Source organism: Muscardinus avellanarius (genome assembly GCF_963383645.1).
Source record: "Muscardinus avellanarius genome assembly, chromosome: X".
NCBI lineage: Eukaryota > Metazoa > Chordata > Mammalia > Rodentia > Gliridae > Muscardinus > Muscardinus avellanarius.
In genome coordinates this window covers 50,895,405-50,921,165 of record NC_137792.1, presented here as the reverse complement: position 1 = coordinate 50,921,165, position 25,761 = coordinate 50,895,405, and the positions used below count along the sequence as shown (strand labels likewise).

At 52.0% G+C, this 25,761-nt stretch overlaps 1 protein-coding gene across 3 annotated transcripts; it reads right to left on the bottom strand.

Annotated features, from left to right (window-relative positions):
- HCFC1 (host cell factor C1) lies at window positions 1–25,761 on the bottom strand (the record flags this gene model as incomplete). 3 transcript variants are annotated; one of them, XM_080718477.1, is made up of 26 exons in its annotated part: window positions 1–40; window positions 187–250; window positions 705–1,005; window positions 1,966–2,151; window positions 2,777–2,914; window positions 3,016–3,134; window positions 3,354–3,680; window positions 4,122–4,698; window positions 5,204–5,367; window positions 5,621–7,112; window positions 7,802–8,022; window positions 8,262–8,400; window positions 8,549–8,691; window positions 9,008–9,227; window positions 9,489–9,593; window positions 9,754–9,978; window positions 10,261–10,458; window positions 11,246–11,406; window positions 11,685–12,044; window positions 12,132–12,311; window positions 13,829–13,935; window positions 14,477–14,561; window positions 15,939–16,147; window positions 16,829–16,989; window positions 17,247–17,395; window positions 25,569–25,761. In XM_080718477.1, the coding sequence occupies 26 exons, from the start codon at window positions 25,759–25,761 to the stop codon at window positions 1–3; spliced, it is 6,264 nt and encodes a 2,087-aa protein (XP_080574603.1). The 3 variants fall into 3 exon arrangements, with proteins under 3 accessions (XP_080574603.1, XP_080574604.1, XP_080574605.1); XM_080718478.1 differs by having other exon boundaries at window positions 3,354–3,677; XM_080718479.1 differs by having other exon boundaries at window positions 3,354–3,677; window positions 4,122–4,566.

Sequence of the window (25,761 nt, the reverse complement as noted above, 5' to 3'; positions counted from 1 at the left end):
TCACTGACCATCTGCCTTCGATTTCTTTGGAGCGGATTTCCTTAGAAAATGGAAAAGTGAGAGTTAATGAGGGTCCTAACAGCTAGACACCCCATGGATCTAATCCCAAATCAACTGGTGACAGGCTGAGCCCTACTGTTTCCACCCCCAGTCCCAAAAGGTTCCTGAAAGGTGCTTTCGACTTACATTTCCGGAGAGGACATGGGCCGCTTGCTGGCTGGCTTGGTGCCTGAGCTGTCTTTACTGGTTTCTAAAAGGAACAGGGAGGGTATGGTGAGCAGCCAGGCAAAGAGCAGGAAATGCACTTGTGACCCTGAACCCCTAGCCATGGTCCTGGTCACCTCTCTGTTATCCTTGGAAGTTCAGAACAAGGTGCTTGCTCCCCTCCAGTCCTCCTCACCTCAAACAGGCCAGGGAAACTTCCCTGCATCCCCACAGAAGGTGAGGACCCTGTGATCCTTCTGTAGTGTCTTGGGCCATCATGCCCCCACATTAAAAGCTCCAAATCTAGCTCAAAGCTAGAGTACCCTGTCCCACTAGTTTCCTGCTCCCACAGGAGCTGTGCATACACAAGAACAACAAAGACAACATGTTTCAAATGGAACACTTCCTATACCAGATCATTACCAACATCCTTACTGTGCCCAGCTAGCTTCTTTGCCTTCCCTAAGAGCTGCCCCCGGAGTCCCACAAATGCCACTTACCTTGTAACCACCTCACTTGTGTGGCTGGGCCATAGCCCTTCTCATTGCGAGCGGCGATGCGGAAGATGATGGCGGGTTTGGTGGTGTAGTCGATGTGGGCATTGGACAGGCTAGAGGACTGCACGAGGCAGGAGGGGCTGGGCCCACAGTACACCCGCATGAAGGCAAGCTGGGCTGGGGTTGAGCTTTTGGGCTCACCACCAGCCTGCGAGCTCTGGATGGCCAGGTACACAGAGTACTCGATGATCTTGCCAGAAGTCACAGAGGGCGGCTCCCAGGTGAGGTGAGCACCATCTGGACTCTAGAACCCAGAATAGACGTGTCACGCTTTGCCTTCTTTGGCCAACGTGGCCTCAGCCCACCCTGCTGTGCTCAGAGAAAGGGACTAGAAGTTTCCAGAACTGACTGCTTATACCTCAACATGAGCCTTTTCCCACTAATGCACTAGGTAATACATATCAGAATTCAAAGAACTTTCAAGATATCTGGCACAAAGTAGAAAAAATAAAATGAACTGGAACTCAAGCTTTCCTAATCCCCTTCTACTACTTAACATATGACTCATATCACTTAGCTTCTTGGTGCCTTGGCTTCTGCATCTAGTAAATGGAGTTAACTATAGGACTCATACCTCCCTGGGATGATTCTTAGAATTAGGAAGAAAACAAAAAACCAAAAAACCTCGTGTTGAAGTTAGGTGTGGTGACACACAGTGGTATTCTCAGTGACTAGAGAGGCCAAGGCAGGAGGATCATAGTCTGAGGCCAACCTGCGCAATTTAGCAAAACCCCGTCTTAAAATAAAATAAAAAAGAGCTGGAGTGCAGCTCCCTTGAGGTCCTAAATTCCATCCCCTGCCAGAACCAGAAAAACAAAACAAAAAACATGTTGAACAATGCAGAGCCCGGCACATAGTGGCTGCTCACTGAAAATGAGGTACCAGGTTACAGAGAAGGAAGCCAAAGGTGGGGAACAGAAAGGAATTCTTCCCTGTCACTCTGGCAATTGATGACAAAACCAGCACCAGAAGCCAGATTCTCGACATTATCCACCAGGCAGTAGCTTCTGTCCACCAAGAATGGGCCCAGCTGCCACACCCACATCTGGGGGCCATCCTGGGATTCCCACCTGGGCCCTGATTTTGTGTCTCTCCAGGCACAAACAGAAAGCTGTGCTTATATGCTCAGCTAAGGGCTGCTCTGTTCACAGCAGGCAGAGGACCAACACAGGGACTGAAGGCCACCCCCCACAGTAAGACTCACTTTGCTGATTTTAATGGCACAAGGGGCTCCTGGGAAACCAGGCAGACATGTCTTAAAGGCTGAGATCTCACTGAAGGGCCCCCGGCCACAGGCATTGATGCCAGCAACACGAAACTTATAGGCTGTGCCAGGCTGCAGCTCTTGCTTCTTCAGCTGGTTGTAGTCAGGGACAGTACCCGAGTCATCCTAGGGGAAAAGGATGGAAAAACAGGAGAAGATAATGGCTAAAGTTTGTTGTCAAGAAGGTGGCTCAACCAGGTGGATCACAGTTTCCAGGACAGCCTCAGCAACTTGGTGAGACCCTGTTTCCAATAAAAAATAAAGTAGGGCTTGGAGTGTAGCTCAGTGGTAGAGCATTTGCTTAGCATTATTAGCAAAATACCAAAAAAAAAAAAAAAAAAAAATACCACATTTGCTTAGGTTTTAGCCCCAGTACCACAAAGATTAAACTAAAACCAAAGGCAGCTTGGGGGCAAGCAGTGTTGTTTCCCATCCTGGGAACACTGCAGGTCCATGGAGACTATGGGGGAAAGTAGAAGGAGCTCACTGTTGGCTGCCCCTTTGTAGCAAGGTCAGGTGAGGCTGACTGAGGACAGGCACTGTCAGAAAGACTAAAAACTTTCTTTCCCACTGCCTTAGGGGGAGGGGTCTCCACCTGGATGTCCTCAGGTTTTCTGATCAATTAAGTAGGCCCAAAGATGGAGTTACCCATGAGCCCCTCTCATAGCACGGAGCCAGACCTGTTTTTATAATACTTGCCTCACAGCTAAGATCCTCCCACCTGAGGGTACCAGCTCTTGGGGACACTTACATCTGATGGGACAGCATCATCTGGTGGCAGGAAATAGTGTGTCACCATTACATTGGTACCCTTAATAACCCCCACATCAAACCACTGGTTCTCCTTCTTCACAGGGGCTTTACTGGGTGGGGGTGGCAGGTCTGGCTTCTGAAAAACAGAAATGGGGAGATGATGTCAGGCCCTCAGTCCTCAGAGCTTGAAGATACAAAACCCTTATTTTCCCCAGGGTGCCATCACACCTGACTCACCACACCCAGGGACTCAATGCCATTGGCCACCTCAGTCAGGGTAGCTGCAGCCTGCAGCTTCGCTGGGCTGGCTACCACAACCGGCTGGGGGGCCACGAATGTGTTGGATGGAGCTAGGCCTGGGAAGAAAGAAGGTGTCAGTAGGATAGGCTCTGGAGACCTGGCTCAAAGTGGGGCCAGGACCTCCTGGCACCCCTATGCCACCCTCACCTCCCTGCTTACCTCCTGCCCACTCACCCACTCTAGCATCAATCTACCCACAGGACGGAAACTTTTCTCACAAACAGACTAAGTGCCCTAGAGGCAGGGCTCAAAGCCAAGGTGGGGGCCCTGCTTACTCTCGGTGGCTGTTGAAGGTAGCAGGGCCACAGTACTAGGGACAGCACTGGCCAGCTCATTCAGACAGTTGCTCTCGATGGTTGGGTCATTGAGGCTGTCGGCTGGAGCCAGGGCCTCGGTGGGAAGGTGGTGTTGTTGCTGAGCCTGCGCCTGGGCCTCCTGAAGCTGCTGCTGCTGCTGCACCAGAGCAGCCAGCTCCTGCTGTGTCAGCACGATGGGTATGGTGGTGGCCTGGCCTTCCTGGCCCTCTGCGGAAAGGTGACCCAACTCTGCCTGTGTCACAGCTGCTGCCGCCTCAGATGTGTCCATGGGTTCCCCAGTGCCTGCTCCAGGACCAAAAAAAAATACCATTCAACAGGAATACTACCACGCCTGGCCCAATGGCCAGGAAGTATCCCTGACAGAGGACCAAAATCCACCCCAGAGATGATTCCTTAGCAGTTTTTTGGGTGGCACTGGGGATTGAATCCAGGGTCATTCTACCTCTGAGCTATATCCCTGGCCCTATTTTATTTTTTTATTTGGAAATGGGGTCTCACTCAGTTACTGTGGCTACAAAAGCTGGCCCTGGCAGCCTTTATCCCCAGCCATGGCCCTCTGCCTCCTTCCTGGGTGTCAGCCCCAGTGCAACCAAAGCCCACCGTGCCATTCTTCAAGAAGTAGGCCTTCTCAACTGTCCTCTTCACCTGCCACTTTAGCCTTCCATCTAGGGGCTTTTACTCCTCCCAAGGGGCCTGTCTTCCCTTGGGCTCCTGGCTGGCACCTACCCATGACGGCCTGCTGTGCGGCCTGGAGCACTGCCTGGATGGCCAAGGCCTGGGCTTCCTCGGTGGCTGCAGCCTGGGCAGCTGCTTCGGCAGCAGCAGTCACTGCCAGCTCCTCAGGGGTGAGCCCTGTTACCATAAGGGTGGTGGTGCCCGCCTGGGCCTCGGCCATCAGCTCTTGGGGAAGTGTTAACTGGTCTACTTCAGACTGTGTGGGCTGCGGTGGCTGGACCACCACAGTGGCTACTACCGCTGAGCTGGCAGGCTCCTGGCCTGAAGATGGGTCCCCTGTGCTGCTCAGATCCACGGCAGTCTGGAGCTCAGGGGTCTGGGAGGCTGACAGGACCTCGGCGGACTCCCCCATCAGGGGTGTAGAGGCAGACTGCAGGAGTTGCCGTGGCGGCAGCTGCTGGCGAGGCCCTGGTGAGACCTGGAGTTCCTCTGGGGGCTGCAGGATGTCAACAGCAGAGAAGGGCATGTCAGAAGTTTCTGTGTTGGCTATGGTCACTGTTATCGTGGCTGGGATGGGGACTTCGGAAGTCAGAGCCCCTGGGGTAGTCTCAGTCAGTGATGAAATCTTCTAGAAAGGGAGAGAAGCCCCCGTCAGAGGGGAGGAGAGGGAGGCCAGGACCAGGCAGTGGGGCCAAAAAGCAAGATAGCCTTCATCTTTCCCTGTAGACCTATGATGGCATTTGTGACAGGCTATCTTGACCCTATGCTAAGGGGGAGAGATCACTGAGCAGTGTAAGGGATACAGTGAGAGGGAGAAGAGACCCTTGAGGATCAAGTCTAACCCATCCTCAAAGAGGTTTCCTAGTGTAGGCAGAAGGGTACTCAGACTCTTCCTGTCTCACTTTTATTGGCTTCAGTGAAATGACAAGTTACAAGAAGCAGCCACAGAGATAAATCGCCTTAGAGTGGCTGAGAACTGTGGTGGCTCCACCCCTTCAAGTACAGGCTGCCCTTTTATGGTCTGAAAAAGAAATCCACAGCAGCATGGTGCCTGGCAAAAGAGCGACATCTGGTGCCCAACTCTGGAACAACATGAGCCAAACTTGAATGGGCAGGAGTAAAAAGGCTCTTACCGGCACTGATGGGCCTGGAACTGGTGTAGACTGTGTCACAGTGGTCACTGCCCGAGGCAGCGTGGAGGACACGGTCGTTGTGATGGCACTGGAGCTGGCAATGTTTACACTGTCACCCTGGGTGCTCTCCACCTCTCCCTGATCACTGGCAGCTGGTGGGGGGTCTGTGAAAGTGACAGGCACAAGACTGGTTGGCATCTGCTTGGCTTTACCACCACAGGGCTCTGATATTAAGGGAGGACCAGAGGAGACTGTCCCCACAACAGACACAGCCGAGATCCCCATTTCACCCCATTGGTAAATCAGATGCCAAAGCATCAAATGAATTCGGGACTGATTTTTCTGCCATCTCTCCTTTAAGGCTCTGATCCTTGGGATTTGAGGAACAGGAACACAAGGCAGGCTGCTTTTACTCACCTTGGTTGGAGCTCATGTTGGAGGTGACAGTGGTGGCTGTGTGCGTAGTGCCTGTCTCGTGGGTCTCACAAGGGGGGTTGGAGCATACCCTCTGGGTTGGAAAAGGAGCCATCAATGTGGCACCACCCTGGGAGGTGATGGGTACTGCCCCTGCCTCTAAGCCGGACTCCAGGGTCCTGTGGGCAGAGGTGGCATCAGGGAGCAGGGCACCCACAGTGACTGACATGGTGGTGCCAGTGGAAGTGGTCTGGTGTGTTTCACAGGGGCGGCCAGCGGTGGGCTGCTGCCCACCCTCAGGCTGGCCAGCACCCCCGTTTGAGGTGGCGGTGGTGGCTGTGTGTGTGGTCCCGGTCTCATGGGTCTCACAGGGTGGGTTGGAGCACACCCGCTGAGCGCTGCCTGCATTGGAGGTAGTGGCGGTGTTGGTGGTGCCCGTCTCGTGGGTCTCACACGGCGGGTTGGAGCAAACTTGGGTCACGGTGGCTGAGGGGCCCAGCAGGGCTTCTAGGGCTGTCACAGTCACAGTGGTACTGGGTGAGCTGGTCTGGATGTTGTCATAGGCAGATGCAGGAACCCCTCGAGCTGCACCTGGCTCGCCGGTGCCCATGATGGAGCGTGCCGTGGTTGGGGTGTTGGTTGTGTGCGTGTGCTGCGTCTCCAGCTGGCGCCCTGGGTGCATGTCCTTGCTGCTGGGGCCAACTTTGCCACTCAGAGGGGCCAACTGCACAAAAGCAGGGCCATGGCCACCAGCTTCAAGTGCCAGGCTTGGCCTGAGCAGAGGGCCAGCCGAGCACGGGGCCCCAGTGGCCATCACAGTCATAGTGGTGCTAGTTGCACTGGTCTGGCGAGTTTGGCACTGGGGCTTGATAGAGCCCTGAGCTCCCTCCAACACCCCAGGAGCCACACTGATCCGAACCACAGTGGGGGCACTGGAGGCACGCCGGGCATCTCGCTGCTGACCAGCACCCATGCTGGCCATGGCCGTGGTGGCGGTGCTGGTGGTGCCTGTCTCATGAGTCTCACAGGGTGGGTTGGAGCAGCCATGCTGCCCAGCCATGTTGGAAGTAGCTGTGGTGGCAGTGTTGGTGGTGCCCGTCTCATGGGTCTCGCAGGGTGGATTCGAGCAGACACGGACCACACTACCATTCTGTTGCCCCACAGTTGAAGTCACGAGAGAAGCAGCTGCCTCCTGCCTGTCACAGACAAACTGCACTTGGGTGGGCTGTGGGTGCCCCCCCATGTTAGCCACAACAGTGGTGGTGGCTGTGTTGGTGGTCCCTGTTTCGTGGGTCTCACAGGGTGGGTTAGAGCACACCAGTGTCACGGTGCCAGGTTGCACATCACCCTGGCCAGAGTCAGCGATAGTTACTGTGGCTGTGGGCTGTTCTGTAGTAGGTGAGGCCAGAATGGACACAGGGAGGTCATGCACAGGCTGGGCCTCGACCCCACTGGGTGCTGTGATCAGAGTCACCTGGGTAGGCTGCGAGACAGGCTGGGGGAGACACGAAACCCAGGAAGTTAGTGTCATAGGTCATAGGACTTCAAATCTGACCATCCCTCCCATCAGCCTGCACTGTCATCACACTACCTGGGACCACGAGCTCTGCTTCTAAGCAGCCTAGGCAAAGCCAAGATCAGCTTGCCCTCTGATCCCAGGGACAGACTTCCTCAGATCAGGGGAGAGGCACTGCAATGTGGGACCAGGAAGGGATGATAGGGCAGGGCCCAGAGAAGAGGTTTGCCTGGAGTCATGCCTTTGATCAGGGAATGGAACTTGTCAACAATGGCCAGCAACAAGATGATACTCTACTTCCATGAATTTAGCTTGAGAAAACAAGAATTGGGTGTGGTGGTGCACACTTATAATCCTAGCATTTGGGAGGCTGAGACAGGAGGATCACGGTTTGCGGACAGCCTCAACTACTTCTACTTAGTGAGGCCCTTTGTAACTCAGTGAGACCCTGTTTCAAAAATAAAGAATAAAAAATAGGGCTGGAGGTACAGCTTGGAGGTAGAATGCCCCTGGGTTCCATTCCCAGCACTGCTAAATAAATGAAATAAAAAATCACATGGCTGAACATAGCAGTCCAGCTTCTGGAGAAAGGCCCAATCCTCCCATCTCTCACATGGGGTGGGTACGGTGTGCTGTGTGGGATGGCACAGCCTTAGGCCCCATCCTACCTGCATGGTAATGGTAGGGGTGGTGAGCCCACCGGCAGCTGTCAGTGTGGTCTGCGCAGCTGACACAGTTATGGCAGTGGGGTTGATCACCTGACTTGAGAGGGTGGCGATGGTGCCCAGTGTGGTGATGGGTGTGGCCAGCGAGGCACTGGTGCTGTGGCCTCCAGCTCCGGCGAGACTGGTAGAGACAGTGCCTGTCACTGTGCCTAGGGTTGTGACACCTACAGGAAGGGAAGCAGAGGTAGAATGAAGCTTACTGCTGCCACCTCTTTTCCAGCAGCATCTCTCCATGGGCAGGGCTGGGGGGGACTGGGAGCTCTGGAGTACAGCAGCCACCAGGGACAAAAGGCCCGAGAGTACCTGCCATCCTCCCCCAGTTGGACTATGGGGGAGGTGGCCACAGGAGACTGTAGGGGCCGAGCCCAGCCATTGCTGTGGCCCTGGCCTGTGGGCTACACACCTGTGGTGCCCTTCACAACCAATGTGGTGACGGCTGGCTTGACGGCAGAGACGGTGACAGGGGTGACCAGGCGAACGCCCCCCATGGGCACAGTGCGAAGGATGGTGCCTGGCTGTCCAGGGGCCCCCTTTAGCACCACCTAGAACACCAGAGCAAAGTGCCGCTAGCGTTACTCTCAGGTTGGCTGGATTGTGCTGCCCCTCCCAGATCTGTCGGGAGGACAAATGTGCCCTGCTGGGTGCGCTATACTGGAGACCAGGGTAAAGAAAAGGCCAGTTGTGCCTCACCTGGGTTACTCCTTGTTGCCCATGGCCAGTGGCAATCTTGGGAACAGCAGTGATAATTTTGGCAGGTGCTCCAGTTCCTGAAGTCATAACTTTGGTGGTAATAATGGTGATGGGGGACTTGATGCCAGGACTGCTGGTCACACCTGCATAGGAGAGAAGGGTCCAGGGAAGAGGGCTCTGTGAGGACTTTCCATGTCCCATTTCCCTTGACCTCCCTTCTCAAGCAGTTACCCCTGCTGCTTTGAGATTAAAACAGAACTACAGATCAGAGTCATACCTCTGTCTCCTTACACATCTTAAAACCAATAAAAAGAGGAAAAGGAAGAATAGAAAAGAGAAAAAACAAAGCAAAAACAGAGCACATGTGAACTGTCCTTCACTTCCTCTTTCTACTCCTGTCTCCTGCCAGGTACTCACTAGCAAAGGCCTTTAGGAACTGGTATATGGGGAGGCCCCTACCTGTGGCACCCGCCTGGGTAATGATGGCTGACATGGGGATGGTCTTGATGATGGTGGTTGTGCCAGGTTTGGTGGTGCTGGGGGAGACGCTGCTGATGCCCAGGATAGTGGGTTTGGTCCCCGCCCCACTGGCCTGTGTGGTGGTAATGATAGTGGTAGGCTTGCCATCTGCTGAGGTCACCAGCTTCAGGATCGTCCCCGCTGGCAGGGGCCCTTTGGTCTGAAACGGGGAAGTAGGTGGCTGAATGAGCACCACTGCCAGGAAAGAACATTTGCTCTGGCCACTCTCCAGTGGCAGCCTAAGTAGCTCAGGGAACATTCTGTATATGGTGGGTGATGAGACAAGTAGCAGGACTCTGAGCCACACATGCTCATGGGATCTTCCACAGGCAGGGACACAAGTTGTCTCCGGGGTCCAGCGCCTGTTCTTGCTTATGGGCTCATGTCCAGGGGTCACTTTTAGGAGGGGGTGAGAGCTCACCTGGATGATCTGTGTCACGGGGCCTGTAGATGCCTGGCCTGTGACTGCTGAAGTCTGAACTGGTTTGGTCTGGACCACTGACATCACTTTGCCCAGATTGGAAATCTAAAAAGGAAAGGATGGAGCAAGGAGTGATCAGGAAACCAAACAAGGGCATGGCCCAGGCTGGGACTCCACTGGAAGTGGCCCAGAGCAGCAAGTCAGCCCTGGCGGTCACCATGGCCTGGCAGCTGTCATACGCAGCCAAGTGGTGCCTGTCACTCACCAGAGCACTGCCTCCTGGGACAGAGATGGGGCTCTTCACCAGGGTGATGGTCTTGGTGACCCCGCCTACCACTGTAGTCACCACCTGGGCTTGCTGGGCCACTGTCACAGTCCCCGACTTATGTACAGTGATGATCGGGCGGGTAGGTGTGTTGGTAGCAGAGGAGACAGATGTCCCCACTTGCGCAGCTGCAGTCTTCAGCATGCGAGTGGCTGGGTTGCTCACCTTGGGGAACAGAGCCAAGTGATGAGCAGGGCAGAGACCTGGTTGTGGTTCTACTGCTCACTGCCACTCCCTGGCCTCATGTAGCTTGGTTTACCTTTCCTTCAATGATTCCAGGGAGCAGCCTGAATTGGCCATGAATCTAGCCTCAGGCTAACGCACCCCTAAATGTAACTGTTTATATCACAGCTCATGCCAGCGAACCAATGACCTCAGGTACAGTTCAAAGCCCAGAAGTGACGTTTTTTGTCTGTCTGTTCACAGTGACCAGAAGCAGATGCTTACCATGACAGGAGAAGAGGCCACCTTTACAGTGGCTGGGAGGGTAGTCGTGCCAGGTGTCACAGCCACAGTCTTGACAATGGTGGTACCTGCTGGAACACTTAGCACTGTAGGTGCTGAGGAAGGGGGGATTTTCTGGGTGGCAGCGGCGGCAGCTGCCAGTGCGGCCATCCCACTCATCTGCGGGCTGCTGCCGATCACCTGTGGTGAGCAAGCATAGGGCATGTGAGCTGTGGGGCCTGCCTGCATCCTCTCTGCTCCATGGCCTCCCCAGAACTGACTAAGGGGACCAGCAGTGTCCCTTGTCTTTTCCTACTGTTGGTCCCTCTCCTGGCTCCAAACAGTAAGAACCCCACCAATGAGCAGGCACAGCAACCCCACTGGGGGAAGTTTGCCAGGCACTCTAGATCTCTTAAAGACCATAGAGCCAGGGATGGAGGAATAAGCTTGGTGCTAGTACGCATGCTGAGCATGGCACAAGGCCCTGAATTCAATCTCTATAAGAACTAGATACAGCTCACTTCTGATAGGCCCCGGTCAGCCCACATTTAAAATGCCCTGAGAAGCCAGCTGTGGTGGCTTTTAATCCCAGTACTTGGGAGACTGAGAGAGAATTGCAAATTCATTGTCAGGCTCAGTTACTCAGTGAGGCCCTCCGCAACCTAGTGAGACCCCATTTCCAAATAAAAAACAAAATTGGTCTGGGGTACAGCTCAGAGGTAGAAGGCCCCTAGGTTCAATCCCCAGTACCACACACACACAAAAAAGCAGCAGTCCTGACCGTCACACACATACGTTAGGTCCTTTTGAAGCATTATCAATCCTTCCAGAAACCTCACCACTAGCACTTGACAGATAGGTAAGGCATACAATGCACTATACAGGAGCAGGGTGGGAGTCAAACTTAGCCAGAGTTCTATTTATTCTACTTAGTCACCACAAAGATCTGCCTCTATTCCCCTGGCCCTGCCGAGTGACAGGTCCTTACCGTCCCCTGGGCACTCTGAGTGGGCACAACCATTCGCACACCAGCAGGCAGGGAGGTCACAGTGACGGGGGCTTTCCCAGCCTGGCTGGCAGGTCGCATGGTAACCAACGGTGTTCCTGTTGTAGCCTGAGGACCGGTCACTTTGAGAACAGCAGGGACACCTGATGAGAAAAGGTACTGGCCATCAGCAAGTCATAATTCACATGATGTCCCTTGCCCCTATGCTGAGCCCATGCATAGATCTGAGCTGCTTCTTGACCTGCTTGTGCTTTATATGCCATTCCTCTCTGTGCACTAAGAGCAGTCTCTGTGAGCAGGACTGAACTTTCCCATCCCCCATGTTCCTTTGTGATGAGCCCAAAGCTAGGCTACTGTCTAGCAGCCCTCATGAACCACGACAGTGGTCTCTGCCCTCAAAGCCCCTAGCCCCCTGGTTTACCTTGAGTTCTAGCTGTGGCAGGCACGGAAATGGAGCTGCCTGGCACCGTCGGCAAGACCTGGATGGTGGTGGTGGTTGGAGGCGCGGCAGCAGCCTGGGGCAGGAGCGTGATGCCTACTTGGGTCAGCGGCTGTACAGCAGGTGCGGCTGCTGCTGGGGCAGGGCTCTTGGGAGGGTTGGCAGGCACAGATGGGACTGGATTGGGTGTGGGGGAGGTAGCAGTAGCAGCCGTGGCAGGAATGTCGTATTTCTGGAGCTGTAGAAGGTAACTGTCGGCTGTTGCCACTGCCCCCCAGCTCACCTCCAGGGAATTGGTGTTGGCTCGTACCAGTTGTACCCGGGCCGGAGGTGGTGGTTTTTCTATAAGAGAATGAAACTGGTATGGTGGGGAAGAGAGGCAAGCTTCAGGTTTAAGAGTGGTAAGGGCAGAGCTGTATGGTAACTTACCTGTCTCCAGGTACCAGAGGTCCTTGCAGCACACCTGGTTATTCCAGGCCTTGCGGTAGCCATCGCGCCCACTCCAAATGTATAGGCGGGTGTTGATGGCAACTGCACAGTGGCCAGCTCGAGCACGGGGAATGTTATCCTCTAGTGTGTCCATCAGGATAGTTTCCCAGGCCATGGTGTCTAGGGGTCAAGGCAAGTGCTAGAGGTCAGCAGGGAGGGCAGAAGAAACTCCCCTCCCCCATATTTCCAGTAGCCCCTCGTCCTTTCATGTCAGAGACAGCGAATTATAACCAGGAAGTCGTCGACACACTATACAGAAAAGAAACAAAACCAATTCTGTATGGCAAAAAGCACCATATAAAATAAACCATACTGCAGGTAGCAGCACATGCCAGTAATTCTGACTACTTGGGAGGCTGGGCAGTAGGATCACAAGTTTGAGGCAAGCCTCAGCGACTCAGTGATTGTCTCAAAAGATATAGCTCAGTGGTAGAGCACCCCTAGGTTCAATCCTGAGCATCACAAAAAATATAAACAAATATTTAAAAAAGCCATAAACCACACAGTGAGGAAAATATTCAAAAGGTACAGCTCAAGCTGGGTATACTGTGTGCCTATAATCCCAGTGACTTGGGATGCTGGGGCAGGAAGATCACAAGCTAAGGCCAACTTGGGCAAATGTCTCAAATTAAAAAAGGGGATGTGGGTCAGTGGGGTTTACTCTCCTGGACCTCAAAATACAAACAAAAGGAAAGAAAGAAAAAGAAAAGGTATAGCTAAAGGTTTAACTCCTTTACACATCAAATATACCCCATAGACAGAGACAGGCAAAGAGGACCACAAATTACAGGAGACCAATAAAAGGACTTTTAAGAAAAAGTACACATCCTCAAAAGTCAGAGAAATACTAACTTAAAACATATGGTGCCTGGCAGTTTGAGTTCTGTGCCCACTGTAGCTGGGGCTTAGGGTGAGCAAGGGACAGGTTCCAGGAACTCAAACTGCCAGAGGTGTCTTTACACCGGTACGGCTCTGTATGTGGGGCAATTTGGCAACATCTAACGGCAACTCTATCTCTAGGTTTTTTCTTTTGAAGAAAGTGTCTTGCTGTGTTGCTCAGGCTTACTCTGAACCGCCTGAGCTCAAGCCACCCTCTTCTGCCTCTGCCTCGAGAATAGCTGGGACTTCAGGCCCGCATAGCATTGCACCTGGCTACCTACCTCTGGGTGCTTGCCCTTTGAATACACTCGCACATGAGTGCAAATGGTGCAAGGATACTCATGGGAGCAGCATCTGTACAGGTTTCAGCACCACGATAGCAATTCGAAAGAATGCAGTTGCTCACTGTGCAGGGACATGGAATGATCTCTATAATATAGTAAATAAGAAGCACAGCTACTGCCTGAGTGTGTACAAGCATCCTTGAAGGGGACGTACAACCTTGAAGAAAGGAAGGGGAGGGCTCTGCACTCAACATGCTTTCTGACTTTTGGATGTATCATCATATATACTGATGCACCTATTCAAATAATTAAAAAGAAGAGCACTGCTTTGGAGTACTCCACCCAGTGTATACTTCTGGTGGATTCTAGAAGGAGCCATGGGCCCTACTTCGCTCCCCACAAACCCCCACACAGCATTCAGGGCTGAGGAGGGTCGGCCTCCAGCAGGCCACTCCGAGCCCAAGGAGGCCATACCCAGGTTGAGACAAGCCAGCGTGTTGGTACACTTCCACTCCTTCTCGTGTGTGGCCACTTTGACGTCATCCATAACGAGAGGCACCCAGCCACCAAACACATACATTCTGAGAGGAGGAAGGGAAAAGCAGAGGATTGTAGAGGAGGCGCCAAGCAAGAGGCCACCTCTTCTACTCCAAGTGCTAAATGTGCTTGGTCCTCTTGATCTCCCCAGGAGTCCCCTAAGCTGCATAAAACCTTCTGACACAGCCCACTCCTGCCTGGTAGCTCAGTCCTCACAAAAACGGTCACCTTTACAACAGGAGACCACTGTTCGGCTCAACTACGACTCATCTCCACTGTCCCTAGACTCCCTTGAGTACCTTGGCAATCAGAGATAGCTGCTTGTGTGAAAGACCTAGAAGAGTTCATATCCTTGATGGATGGAAGCCTCACAGGCACAGGAAAGGTCGTTTTGTGTGGTTCCCTCCACCCTGAATCTGTCTTCTCTGGGTTTCCCCAGGGTTTAATTGAAAAACAGGGCTGCTGAATGCTGGCCCAGCCGGAAATAGGCTTCCTAGGCCTCATAGACTGTCACAACAGAACTGACTGAAACTCTTCTGGGGTGAGGGCAGGACCAGGCCAGGGAAGAGAAGTACGGCCACTCACTTGTTTCCTATGGTAGTTGCAGAATGGAGACTGCGAGGAAGGGGTGCCACTCCGCTGAGACTGGGTTTATTCCATGTCAGAGTCTCTGTGCAGAGATGGAAAAGAGAGCTGGTTATCCACAGTGGATCATGCAGAGAGGGTAATCTCTGGACATGGGCAAGGCAGGTTCTGACCTAATACGAGAACTGCATCCCTGGTCCCCCTACAGCCCACAGAAGGCTGTCTGAATGTTGTCCTACTAACCAGATTCCAGCATTTCCCAGGTCATTTTCACCATGCTAGTAAGCTTTTTCTTCCAAAATGTACTGAATGCCTGCTACAAAGCAGCACTGCTCCCAGGGCTGGGGTAGGAGTGTACAGCTCACTCTTCGGCCTGCTTTTCATGAAACACTTATCCCCATGCCATATCAACAATACAGACCATGTTTCAGGAAACCCTGTGAAGTTTCTCTCGCACTCAACTGTTTCTTTTGAATGCCGACTCTGATCTATGGAGTAATATAGCCAACATGTACTTTCCTGTCGGCTGGCCTTCCAGAAATCTGTACTTGGCAATCTCTTTCAACCACTTCTGATGTCACCACTGGGTTACCAGACCGAGTAGCTCCAAAGGCCTAAAAGGTTCATGGACAACCTTTTTTGGGGTGGTATTGGGAGTTGAACCCAGAGACATTCTACCCCCGAGCCACACCCCCAGCACCATTTTTTTTTTTTTGCAGTACTGGGGATGGAAGTCAGGGGCATTCTACCTTCAAGCTACATCCCCCCAGCCCTATTTTTTTCTATTTTTTTTTTATTTTGAAACAGGGTCTCACTGAGTTGCAAAGGGCCTAAGTAGTAGCTGAGGCTGTTCGTGAACCACGATTCTCCCAACTCAGCCTCCTGAATGCTGGGATTACAAGCATGCGCCACCATGCCTGGCTTCGCCAGTCCTTTTTATTCTTTATTTTGAAACAGGGTCTCACTAAGTTGCAGAGTGCCTAAGTAACTGAGGCTGGCTGCGAACCTGCAATCCTCCTGTCTCTGCCTCCCAAGTACTCTGATTACAAGCGTGTGCCACATGCCTGGCTTGGACAACCAATTTTATGGTAATAGACAGACTGGGATGTATTATTCCACATACAGACCAACTACTGGCAGGTTGATGGGTACTAATGTTCCCCAAATTGAGGAACAAATCTCAATCTCCTTGTTCTCCTGTAAGCCAGCTAACCAATTCAGCCAACTGAATTTTAAGAAAAAGGAATGCCACCAGTACAATACAAAGATAACAGCCCCCAAACCTACAGACTGTCAAGCATCTTGCTCTACCTTGTTGTAAAGAATGGAAAGAGCAAAGGGGGGTGGGCACTGGCTCCTTGTGACTCTGGCTTCACCATATGATGATGGTCACCCTCAAGGCCAGCTGCCTGGCTACATGCTTTGCTCTGAGGTTACTGGAATAGCAACAGCAGCAGCTTACCAATATCCAGGGTCCAGAGGTCCCCCAGCCTGCAGCCACTCATCCCTCCATAGATCACCAGCTTGGATTTCTTGTTGTCTTTTTCAGTGTACACCACGGCAGTATGTGACTCCCGGGGTGGGGGCAGGACTCCATAAGTGATGGGGATATCCCAGGCTACCACTCCGGAGCCTGGCCGTAATTCCAGGATATATAAGTCATTTAGGTACCTGATGAAGAAAGATCAGTTATGGCAAGCCTCCAACTCCAGACACTGGAGGCCTTAATGGCTAGCTATCAGTGAACAGCAGACATTCTAACACATCAAGGGGCGAAGGCCATGTAAGCTCCAAGTTCTTCCACCCTTGCCCCTAAGGAAGATGCTGTGAAAATCTCCTGAGAGAGAATCCAGTTGGAACAGCGGGACAGGATTTATGAGGCCACGTGGCTGTCTCAAGTTCAGGCCTAGCGGCAGGCCCTTCTAAACTGCTGAACACACAAAGCCGGGCATTATACAAGGGCCTCCCTAGAGCACTAAGGGGATGCTGGCATGGGACTATGGGACTACCTCCAGACAGAAAGGCCCTTGGCTACAAGCCTTGGAAAATACCCATCAGGAAACTTGTAAGCAGTGAAGGCTGAGAAGAAAGCACCAGCTTTAAACTTGGTCTGAGGTGCATGGACCAGCCTAAAGCAAAGCTCTACAAGGTCTCAGGGTTTCAGATTTCAGAGCCAGAAAGCTCCTAAGAGGGCACCTAGTACCACTCTCTCATTTGACAATTGAGCACAGGAAAGGGACATGACTGCAGTGGGGATAGCTGGAACATCTAACTGGAGGATTCCAGTAAGTCCTGTTCTTGAACAAGAAGACCCACACCTGTGTGGTCCCACAGAGAAAAAGACAGTCTCACCTCGGAATGTTGTTCTTGGGGTCCTCACTATCATTGGCCAGACCTCCAAACAGGTAGCATTTGTTGCCCACAAGAGAGAAACTGTGGCCGAGCCGAGGACATGGAGGGGGACCATTTTTGGGCGTCTTTGCTTTGAGTCTTTTCCATTCCCATCGGCTTGCCTGCAAAATCAAGACTTGGAGATTTGACTCATGGGCTGAGAAGGCATGAATGGGGGACCTGGAGCCATCTGTGGTATAGGGAGATAGTTTGGAGCAAGCAGGCTGTGAGTGGTCTCCTCTAATGCCTTGCCCATCTCAATCCCCTAAGCTGCTATGGTGAGGAGTGCTACAAGGTGTCATGCAGAGACCAAAAGGTAGTATGAGAACCCAGGCCTGTAGAGGAGGCAGGTCCCAGGGGTTTTATATCCCTTTATTACCTGGAGCTCATAGAGGTCATTGCTGTATTTTCCGTACTCCACCATCCCACCAAACACCAGTAGGCGAGTACCATCACACACGAAGCCATAAGCTGCGCACCCTGGAGGGATGTCCCCTCTCACGGCTGGGATGAACCACTGGTTGGTTGCTGAAAAACAAAAGAAGCAGAACTCAAAAGATCCAAGAGCTTTTAGAACCTGAGTCCTCATTCCTCTTATTCCCCAAGTTTCCTAGCCTTCAAATGTAGTTAGAGAAAGGAAGAGCTCAGTACTTGGGAGGCTGAGACAGGTGGATCACAGGTTTGCAGCCAGCCTCAGTTTACTTAGTAAGGCCCTCTGCAACTTAGACCTTGTTTCAAAATAAAAAATAGGGCTGGGGTATAACTCGGAGGTAGAATGCCCCTGCATTCAACCCCCAGTACAAAAAAAAAAAAAAAAAAAGAGCTGAGATAGCATACTGTTTCTTGGGAAGCCCTACCTCCTCCTCAGTCCACTCAGACTTCAGACCCCTGGCACTACTGCTTGGGACCACCCTCCTCATCAAGGTCATCTGAGCAAGCAAAAAGTCACCATCCAAGAAAAACCATCAATTTCTGGTAATCTACACACTAACTTCCTTCCCCTACATTTCAAAGGATCGTTACCAATAAACTCCTATACTCCAAATGCCCTCTCTGGAGCCCCATAATCATCCTCTTGAGAGCCCACATTTCTCTGCCTTCACCACAGAATCAAGATAGCCAGAGACCATGCCTGCAACCTTTCAGTAGCCAAAATAACAACTGCTACAGGCCAGTGCCTTCCCTCGGTGCAGGCAGACCAAAAGCAGGCAAAGGAGGCCCAGGGCTGGCCCTGTCTTGCTGGCTGGGAGAGCTTGGGGAAAAAATCAAGTCTCTGCTCTGACCTCCTGGGCCTCTCTGTTTCTGCTCCTACTCTGACTTCCCCGCTGTTCTTGTCTCCTAGGTGATGGTCCACAGGCTCTGTGGCAGCGCCAGCTCCCCTCCCCCACTCCACCCCACCACGCCTACGCCACTCCAGAACATTCTCAAGCCAGAGGTGGCAACTGCAGCAGAGCTTCTGTGATAAAAGCTTCTCAAAAGCCCCTCATGCTTTCTAGCTGGGGGTGGGGAAGTGAAGCCACCAAGAAAGGGCAAATCAGACCCCAGGCACCACCAGGCTCCCTCTGGAGAGCGCAAGACAGAAGGGTGCGGCCTCCGGCTAGGGATCACACCCTTCCCTAGCCTGCTTGGGGTACAGGCTTCTTAACCCAGGTTATCATGTCTCCTATACCTGTGGCACCAGGGCTTTCTAGAAAGCAATGGGAAAATGTCTGAGGCTATTCATCAGACAATATACCATTCTCTCTCCTAAAATCCCAAACTGAAGGCCAAAGGCAACTCTGTATGCCACAGTCAGTCAGACCTCAGCAAGCAGGCTGTGGGAAAGTGCTGTGGCCCTGGCTCCAGGCATGGGCTTCATCAGGACAAGGGTTTTTAGAGTCAAGACCACGATCACTAAGAGCTGACTTGGGGGGGGGGGTGTCAGGGTACTCCTGTGGGGAGGAGATGCGAGAGGTTTCTGGGGACCTATCCGGGCTGCCTCTGTTCTTCAGCCTGCCTTTCCACACAGAGATGCTGGGATATTATGACAGAATAAGAAATATAAGCTAGGCATAGTGGCACATGCCTGTAATCCCTGTACTTGGCTGAGACAGGCAGATTGCAGGTTTGAGGCCAGCCTTGGCAACTTAGCAAGGCTCTCAGCAATTAAAAGGGGCTGGGGGTGAAGGTAGAATGTCCCTGGGTTCTATCCCCATCCCTCCCCCACAAAAGAAATATATATTTGAAGGTAGGTGTGGTGGTATACTACTATAATTCCAGTACTTGGAAGGCTGAGGCAGGAGGATTGCAAGTTTGAGGCCAGATTCAACAACTTAGGAAAGCCTGCAACTTAGTGAGACCCTATTTCCAAATAAAAAATAAAAGAGGCTGTGGTGGGTGGTGAAGGTAAAATGCCCCTGGGTTCAATCCCTAACATCCCCAAAGACATAGGGAAGAATGGCAGAACACACCTGTACTCCCAGTACTTGGGAGGCTGAGACAGGAGAACTGCAGGTTCAAGGCCACCTTCAGAACTGAGCCCCTGTTTCAGAATAAAAATTAAAGTAGGGCTGAGGATATGGCTCAAAGGTGGAACTCCCCTGTGTTCAAGCTCCAGTACCAATAAATAAATGGGCTTTTGTATTTTATTTTTTGTGGTACTGGGGGTGGAACCCAGGGGCCTTCTACCTCTGAGCTACATTCCCAGACCTGTTTTATATCACTAAGTTGATGGGGCTTCACTAAGTAGCTGAGGCTGGCTTTGAACCTGTGCGATCCTCCTGTCTCAGCCTTCTAAGCACTGGGATTTCAAGTGTGCGCCACCACACCCGGCTGGCTTTAGTATTTTAAAAATAAAAAAAGAGAGTACAGGGCATGGTGGTGCACGCTTGTAATGTCAGTAACTTGGGAGGCTAAGACAGGATGATCACAAATTTGCAACCAGCCTCAGCTACTTGGTGAGGCTCTCCACAACTTACCATGTTTCAAAATAAAATATAAAAGCTGGGTATAGTGGCACATGCTTATAATCCGAGTTATTTGAGAGGCTGAGACAGGAGGATCATAGGTTCAACGACAGCCTCAACAAGTAGTGAGACTCTCATAAACCTAGCAAAACCCTGTTTCAAAATAAAAATAACAGGGCTAGAGTGTAGCTTGGAGGTAGAATGCACCTGGGGGTTTCAATCCCCATTACCACCAAAAAGTATTTAAAAATTTTAAAGTAAGTGCTTGCTTCGGCAGCACATATACTAAAAATTTTAAATAAATAAAATGATGTATCTTAGAGGTAAGAATGCTCCTGGGTTCAATCCCCAGTCCCTTCCCTCCCACCAAAAAAAAAAAAAAAAAAAAAAAGAAAAAGAAAGAAGAAAATATATATTAGACCAGAGCAGAGGGACCCCCCCCCATTCAGATGCATTTGAGGAAAGAGGGCTAGTCGTGGTCATTTATAAAACCCCGACTGCATTCTGGGTGACCCAAGTCCTATGCCTGCAGCCCTAAGGTTGCAGAGGCAGCATATCACTGTGCCCTGAGGCCTTGCCTGAGGGAGGAGAGTGCCTCCCTAGCTCTCTACCACTGACTCCACAGGTGGATTTGGAACAGCTGCCCTGCTCTTCAGCTGTTTAGCTGAGTCACTGGGGCAGCCTAGCACCATCCTCTCTACCATCTTCCTGTAGGAAAGGCACAGTGCCTGTACTGCCTGTGTGTGCTTGCCCAGATACCAGCTCCCAGCCTCTCATTCCTAATGCAAAAACAAATGGGGGAAAAAAAAAGGAGCTTTGAATGCCCAGGCATATCAGCCTTGCACAGATTGGCCTCATACAACCCACACAAGATGTTTCATCCAAGTTACCAGGATAAAAGCCAACTGAAGCCTGAGGCAGCCTCAATCTAGCTCCCTCACAGTTGGTAAAAAGATACAGCCCAGGAGGCAGGAGGATCACAGGTTCGAAGCCAGCCTCGACAACGCAGTGAGGCTCTCTACAACTTAGTGAAACCCTGTTTCCAAACAAGAAATAAAATCGGGTTGGGGATTTAACTCAGAGTATGCCTCTGAGTTCAATACCCAGTGACAGTGACAGAGTGACAGACAGACAGACACATACACACACACAGCCCAGGAGATGTGACTCACTTGAAATCACAGAGTACAACAAAGACACAAACCTGGTTGCTCACTGACTGAAAGAGATCTATTTGTGCCACCCAGAGGTGCTACCTACAGGCAGCCACCAGCTACCCTCACTCACCTTAGCACCCTGTGGTGAGTTAGGCACATAGCCATGGAGTCAAGGTTTGGAATGAAAGGTAGTGGTGGTCAGGCACAGCTCGTGGTTTTCCCATCATACTCTGGTCACTAACTGGCTGGCCAGACTAGAAGTGATCTGTGATGCCCTGGGCCTCCTGATCACCAGTTTCTTCCATGAGACCCAAGAGGCACAGATCTCCTAGAATACTGCAGGCAAGGTAGGGCCCCTCCCCAAACCCCATCAAAAATCTGTCAAGGAGTACAGTTCCTGGTAAGGAGATATTGCTGCTTCTCCCCATTCCACCCCCTGGAAGAGCATAAGCAAGCTCTTCTTTCCATCTTTATTTTGTGTGTGTGTGTGGTACTGGGGATGGAACCCAGGGGCATTCTACCTCCCAGCTATAACCCAGCCCTAATTTTTATTCTTTATTTTGAAACAGGGCCTCACTAAGTAGCTGAGGCTGGCTACGAACTTGTGATCCTCCTGTCTCAGCCTTCCAAGTACTGGGATTCCAAGTGTGTGCCATCATGCCTGCTTCTTTCCATTTTTTAAATCAGACAGTTGCTCTTAAGTCACCCTTCAATCACTCGGTGGTGGGGGGGGTGACGCAACCCTGAGCCCCTCATTCTGGACATGCCCAGCACAACTCTGCCCTCCATTTGAGAGGGGGACTTGGGGAAAGGAGGCCACCCATGTACAGGTTTGTGTGAGACTTTACATCCTTTACCTTCCCTCTGCTCAGCCAGACCGAAGCCCAGATTCTATCTGCCCTCCCACCCCACTTCATGTATCACCAGTTCCAATTGTAGCTGTTGTCCTACTGACCCTGCCTAGAGGCTGCTGTCCATGTGGCAAAGCAGCCAGATTCAAGGAATATCTTCCTTCTTATTCAATTTGCCATCTCAGAGCACTCTGGCCTGTACTAGGAGGCACAGAGGAGCAGCCTCCTTTACTTCCCATTTGGTAGGAAGATTGTGTGCCTTCTTCCAGAGATGAGAAGCTCAAAACCAAGTTCAACCTTTTGGCAGCAAAGCAAGGAGGATGGAGGGTGTGAGTGGAAAGGGATTCTCAGAAGAGGTGCCATCTGCACTAGGACTCAAAGGGTGAACAGGATTTCCCGACAAACAAAACTAGCAGGGCCAATCAGGAAGTGGCTGCAAGAGCCTGGTAAGAAGCAAGGAGGGCATGGAATGGAGGGGCAACAGATGTGATACCAGATCAACTTAGTGACCAGTTAGGTACAGGAACAGAAGAAAAGGGAGGCATTTCTAAGGGAGTGGCCTGAAGTCTGTTAACTGAAAGATAGGCAGCTAGGCAGTTCCAGTTCCAGTGAAGGTCTGCACTCCCACCCAATTCTAATTCTGCCACCAGTTGGTAGGGTGACCCTGGACCTGTCACTTCCCCTCTTGGACCCTAATTTCCTCATCTGCAGAAACAAGGAAGTCTTGCTAGATATTTTCTATTGTTTTTTTCCAGCTGTAGGAGTCTATAACACTATAGAGCCACAGAGGCAAAAGCAACCTGTACAAGCACTTGCACCCCCCCCCAATATGGTGCACTCCCAGGCATGCTTTGAATCCTTTGGCTCAGCCTCTCTAGGTAACCTGCTTTGCTTCATGGAAATAAAATGCCCCGAGGACAAGAACAATAGCTACTCAGATCTCCCAAAGGCTAGTCAAATGTACCTTGGCTCCTGTGGTGACTGCCCCCAAAGAGGAAGGCTATGTACCTGCTTTCTCTTTCTCACACTCACGCACATACCCCCTGTTAAGTGAACAAACTACACCCTCTACCCCTGGTCACCCGAGATTACAGAGCTAACCAAGATAGCAAACTGCACATATACCCTAAAGCCCTTCGATCTTAGCAACAAGGACTGGCTTTGCCTTCTAAATGGATGAGCCTTTTTTAGGACTGATCCAGCAGAATAAAGTACTAGAAAAAGAGGCCTAAGAATATGCCCTGACCCCATGTGAAACAAAATGAGGATAAGCAGAAAAAGCAGCTGTTGGGGCCAATAGGCAGCAAGAGCAACACCAGGACCTGCCAGATCTCTGCACCACCAAGTGATGGGCACATACTTGATCCATCAAACAATGGATACATCACTGTTTTGAGTGAGGAACCAGGACCCGTGTCTGTTAGTTGTTCTTTTGAGAAGTTGCCTAAGAGCCAGGAGTGGTGGTGCATGCTTGTAATCCCAGTACTTGGGAGGCTGAGACAGGAGGATCTGGGGTTTGAGGACAGCTTCAGCAACTAACAAGACTTTCATCAACCTAGTGAGACCCTGTTTCAAGATAAAAATTTAAAAATAGGGCTGAGGATGTAGCCCAGGGGTAGAATGCCCCTGGGCTCAACCCCAGTACCAAAACAAAACAAAAAAAACAGAAGTTGTCCAAGGACTCAATCACTACTTGGATTGGCGGATTCCAGGGGTTCACTGTAAGCAGCCCTTTGGAAGACTGGTTAGCCTCTAACACCTAACCTATCTTTGCAGACTGGTAAAGAATTAATGCCAAAGTGGGCAATTCATTTTAATAAACTAATGACTATGCAGAAGCCCCAGGAAGCCAAGGCAGAGGCCTGCAGTGGACTTTGGAGCTGACTGTAATTAGGCCCCTGCCCTACTTTCTAAAATTGTATTTCCCTGCCAGGGAACCTGCTGCAGGCCTTAGAAGAAAGTCTGTCCAAGGAGCCAGGAAGGTGCTGCTCATGGTGAAGGCATCTCTAAAAACAGCCCTACCACCTGAGAACTTGTATCTCTGTCCTTGGCCTTAGCTTACTGGGCTAATTCCTGCCACTGCAGCTGCCCAGGCTGGCGTGAACACTATGGACCCCCCTCCCTCTGCAGGGCCCCTAAGAAAGGCCCTGCTCCCAGGAGGCAACAGGTGCTGAGAGACAAGAAATGCAAAAGGTCACCAGCAACCTACCAGCTTATTCAAGTCAACTTGGTAGGGGGCAATAAGCTCAGAGACTGAGAGGCCTGTGGGCACCCTAAGCCTCGAATACTGCTGGAGGGAGACCTCTCAGCCTAGCTTCAAGCCTCCCATTCCCCAAACCACACTCTACTGACCTCTGCCAGCTTCCAACCCCCAAAATAAGGTGTTTGGGAACCAGCCCCCCCCCAAAAAAAAGAAGCTCAAAACAGATTCACTATGTCCTTGCAGTGCACCCTCAAAGCCGATAGGTGCCTGTGGCCACTAAAGCCTGGGATGATGGACGGGGTGAAGGGTAGAAGGAGCTGGGAAGCTGTGCCAGCAAAGAGGAAGCGATGGAAGATCTGCCTCAGACAGCAAATGGGTGCTTCCTGAAGCCCCTGGTAGTTGCAGGGGCTCTGCCCACTCACATTGTAGTCTTCCAGGCTCTCACCTGGGATAGAACTCACACAGACCTGCCAGTTTCCACAAGACTGGCTCATCTTTCCTTCAGGAACAGTCAACAGGCAGCTTGGGCCAAGCCTTGTGCTAGATGTGCAAACCGCGCCAAGGGGAAGGATGCGACAAAGCTGTGGTGGAAAGCAGCAGGGTTTCCGCCCCAGAGAAGCTACCAGGCAAGGGCCAACATGTGGCTCCCATGAGGGAAGGGGCAGAGGCCAACCAGTTATTAGCCATACTCTGCAGAGACTCCTCCCGACTAACAAGGGCTTAGGCTTTTTGGGGGAAGACATAGAAGGTAGAATAAACCCCTCAATCTCAGAGAAGAGGGGAGGCACAAGGCTACCCAGACCACTGCAGAAAAGGAAATTCACCCCAACTGGAACGCAGATTAAAAGGGGGCAATTAAAAGAGGCAGCATAGAGGCCCCAGCGGCATAACCCAGGGCGCCCTTATTCACTTATTCCCCACAGCACTCCAGGTTGAATCAAGGATGATCAACTAACACTGCTTCTATCCCTAACACTGCTTCTGTCCCTTTTTCTCGAGAAAGAGACCTGGTCTGCAATCGAGAAATTGACATTCCTCCTGAATGGGCATGGACGGTGAAGAAGAGCGGAACAAGCGCGGGAGGGGGAGGACTCCGTCTGCGCCAAGGGGACACATCCGCCCGCCGCCCCAGCCAGCGGGTAACGGCGTCGGTCTGAAGTCACCATCAGTGGCGACAACCCCCTCCCCCTCACCAGTCGGACTACGGGGTTTCTCTCAAGTAACCAGGCGCAAGCCTCAAAGACAAGAGAGTACGGGGGTGTAGGAACGGGGTAAAAGACCGGGGAAAGGCAGAGCGAAGGGAAGAAGAAAGCAGAACAGTGGGGAGGGAGAGGGAGGGATAGGATGAAGGGGGAGTAGGAGCGGGGAGGGAGAGAGGAGAGGGAGGAAGGGAGGGAGGAAAAAGGAGGAGGGAGGGGAAGTGGGGGAAAGATGGGGAGGGAGGGAAGAGGGTAGTGAGGGAGGAGATGGAAGGAGGGAAGAGGAGGGAGAGGGAGGAGATGGAGGGAGGGAAGGATCCGAGGACCCAGCGGGCTTTGCACTCACCCGTGTTGTACACGTGCAGTTCGTCCACTATCCCTTCGTTGCCTCCGCCAAAAACCACGATGAGCTCCTTGATGGCCACCGCGCGGTGGCCGTGGCGGGGTCGGGGCACGGGACCCGACCAGCCCACCACTCGCTTCCAGCGGGGCTGCAGAAGCACCGCTGGCGAGTTGGCGGGCGACACGACCGAAGCCAT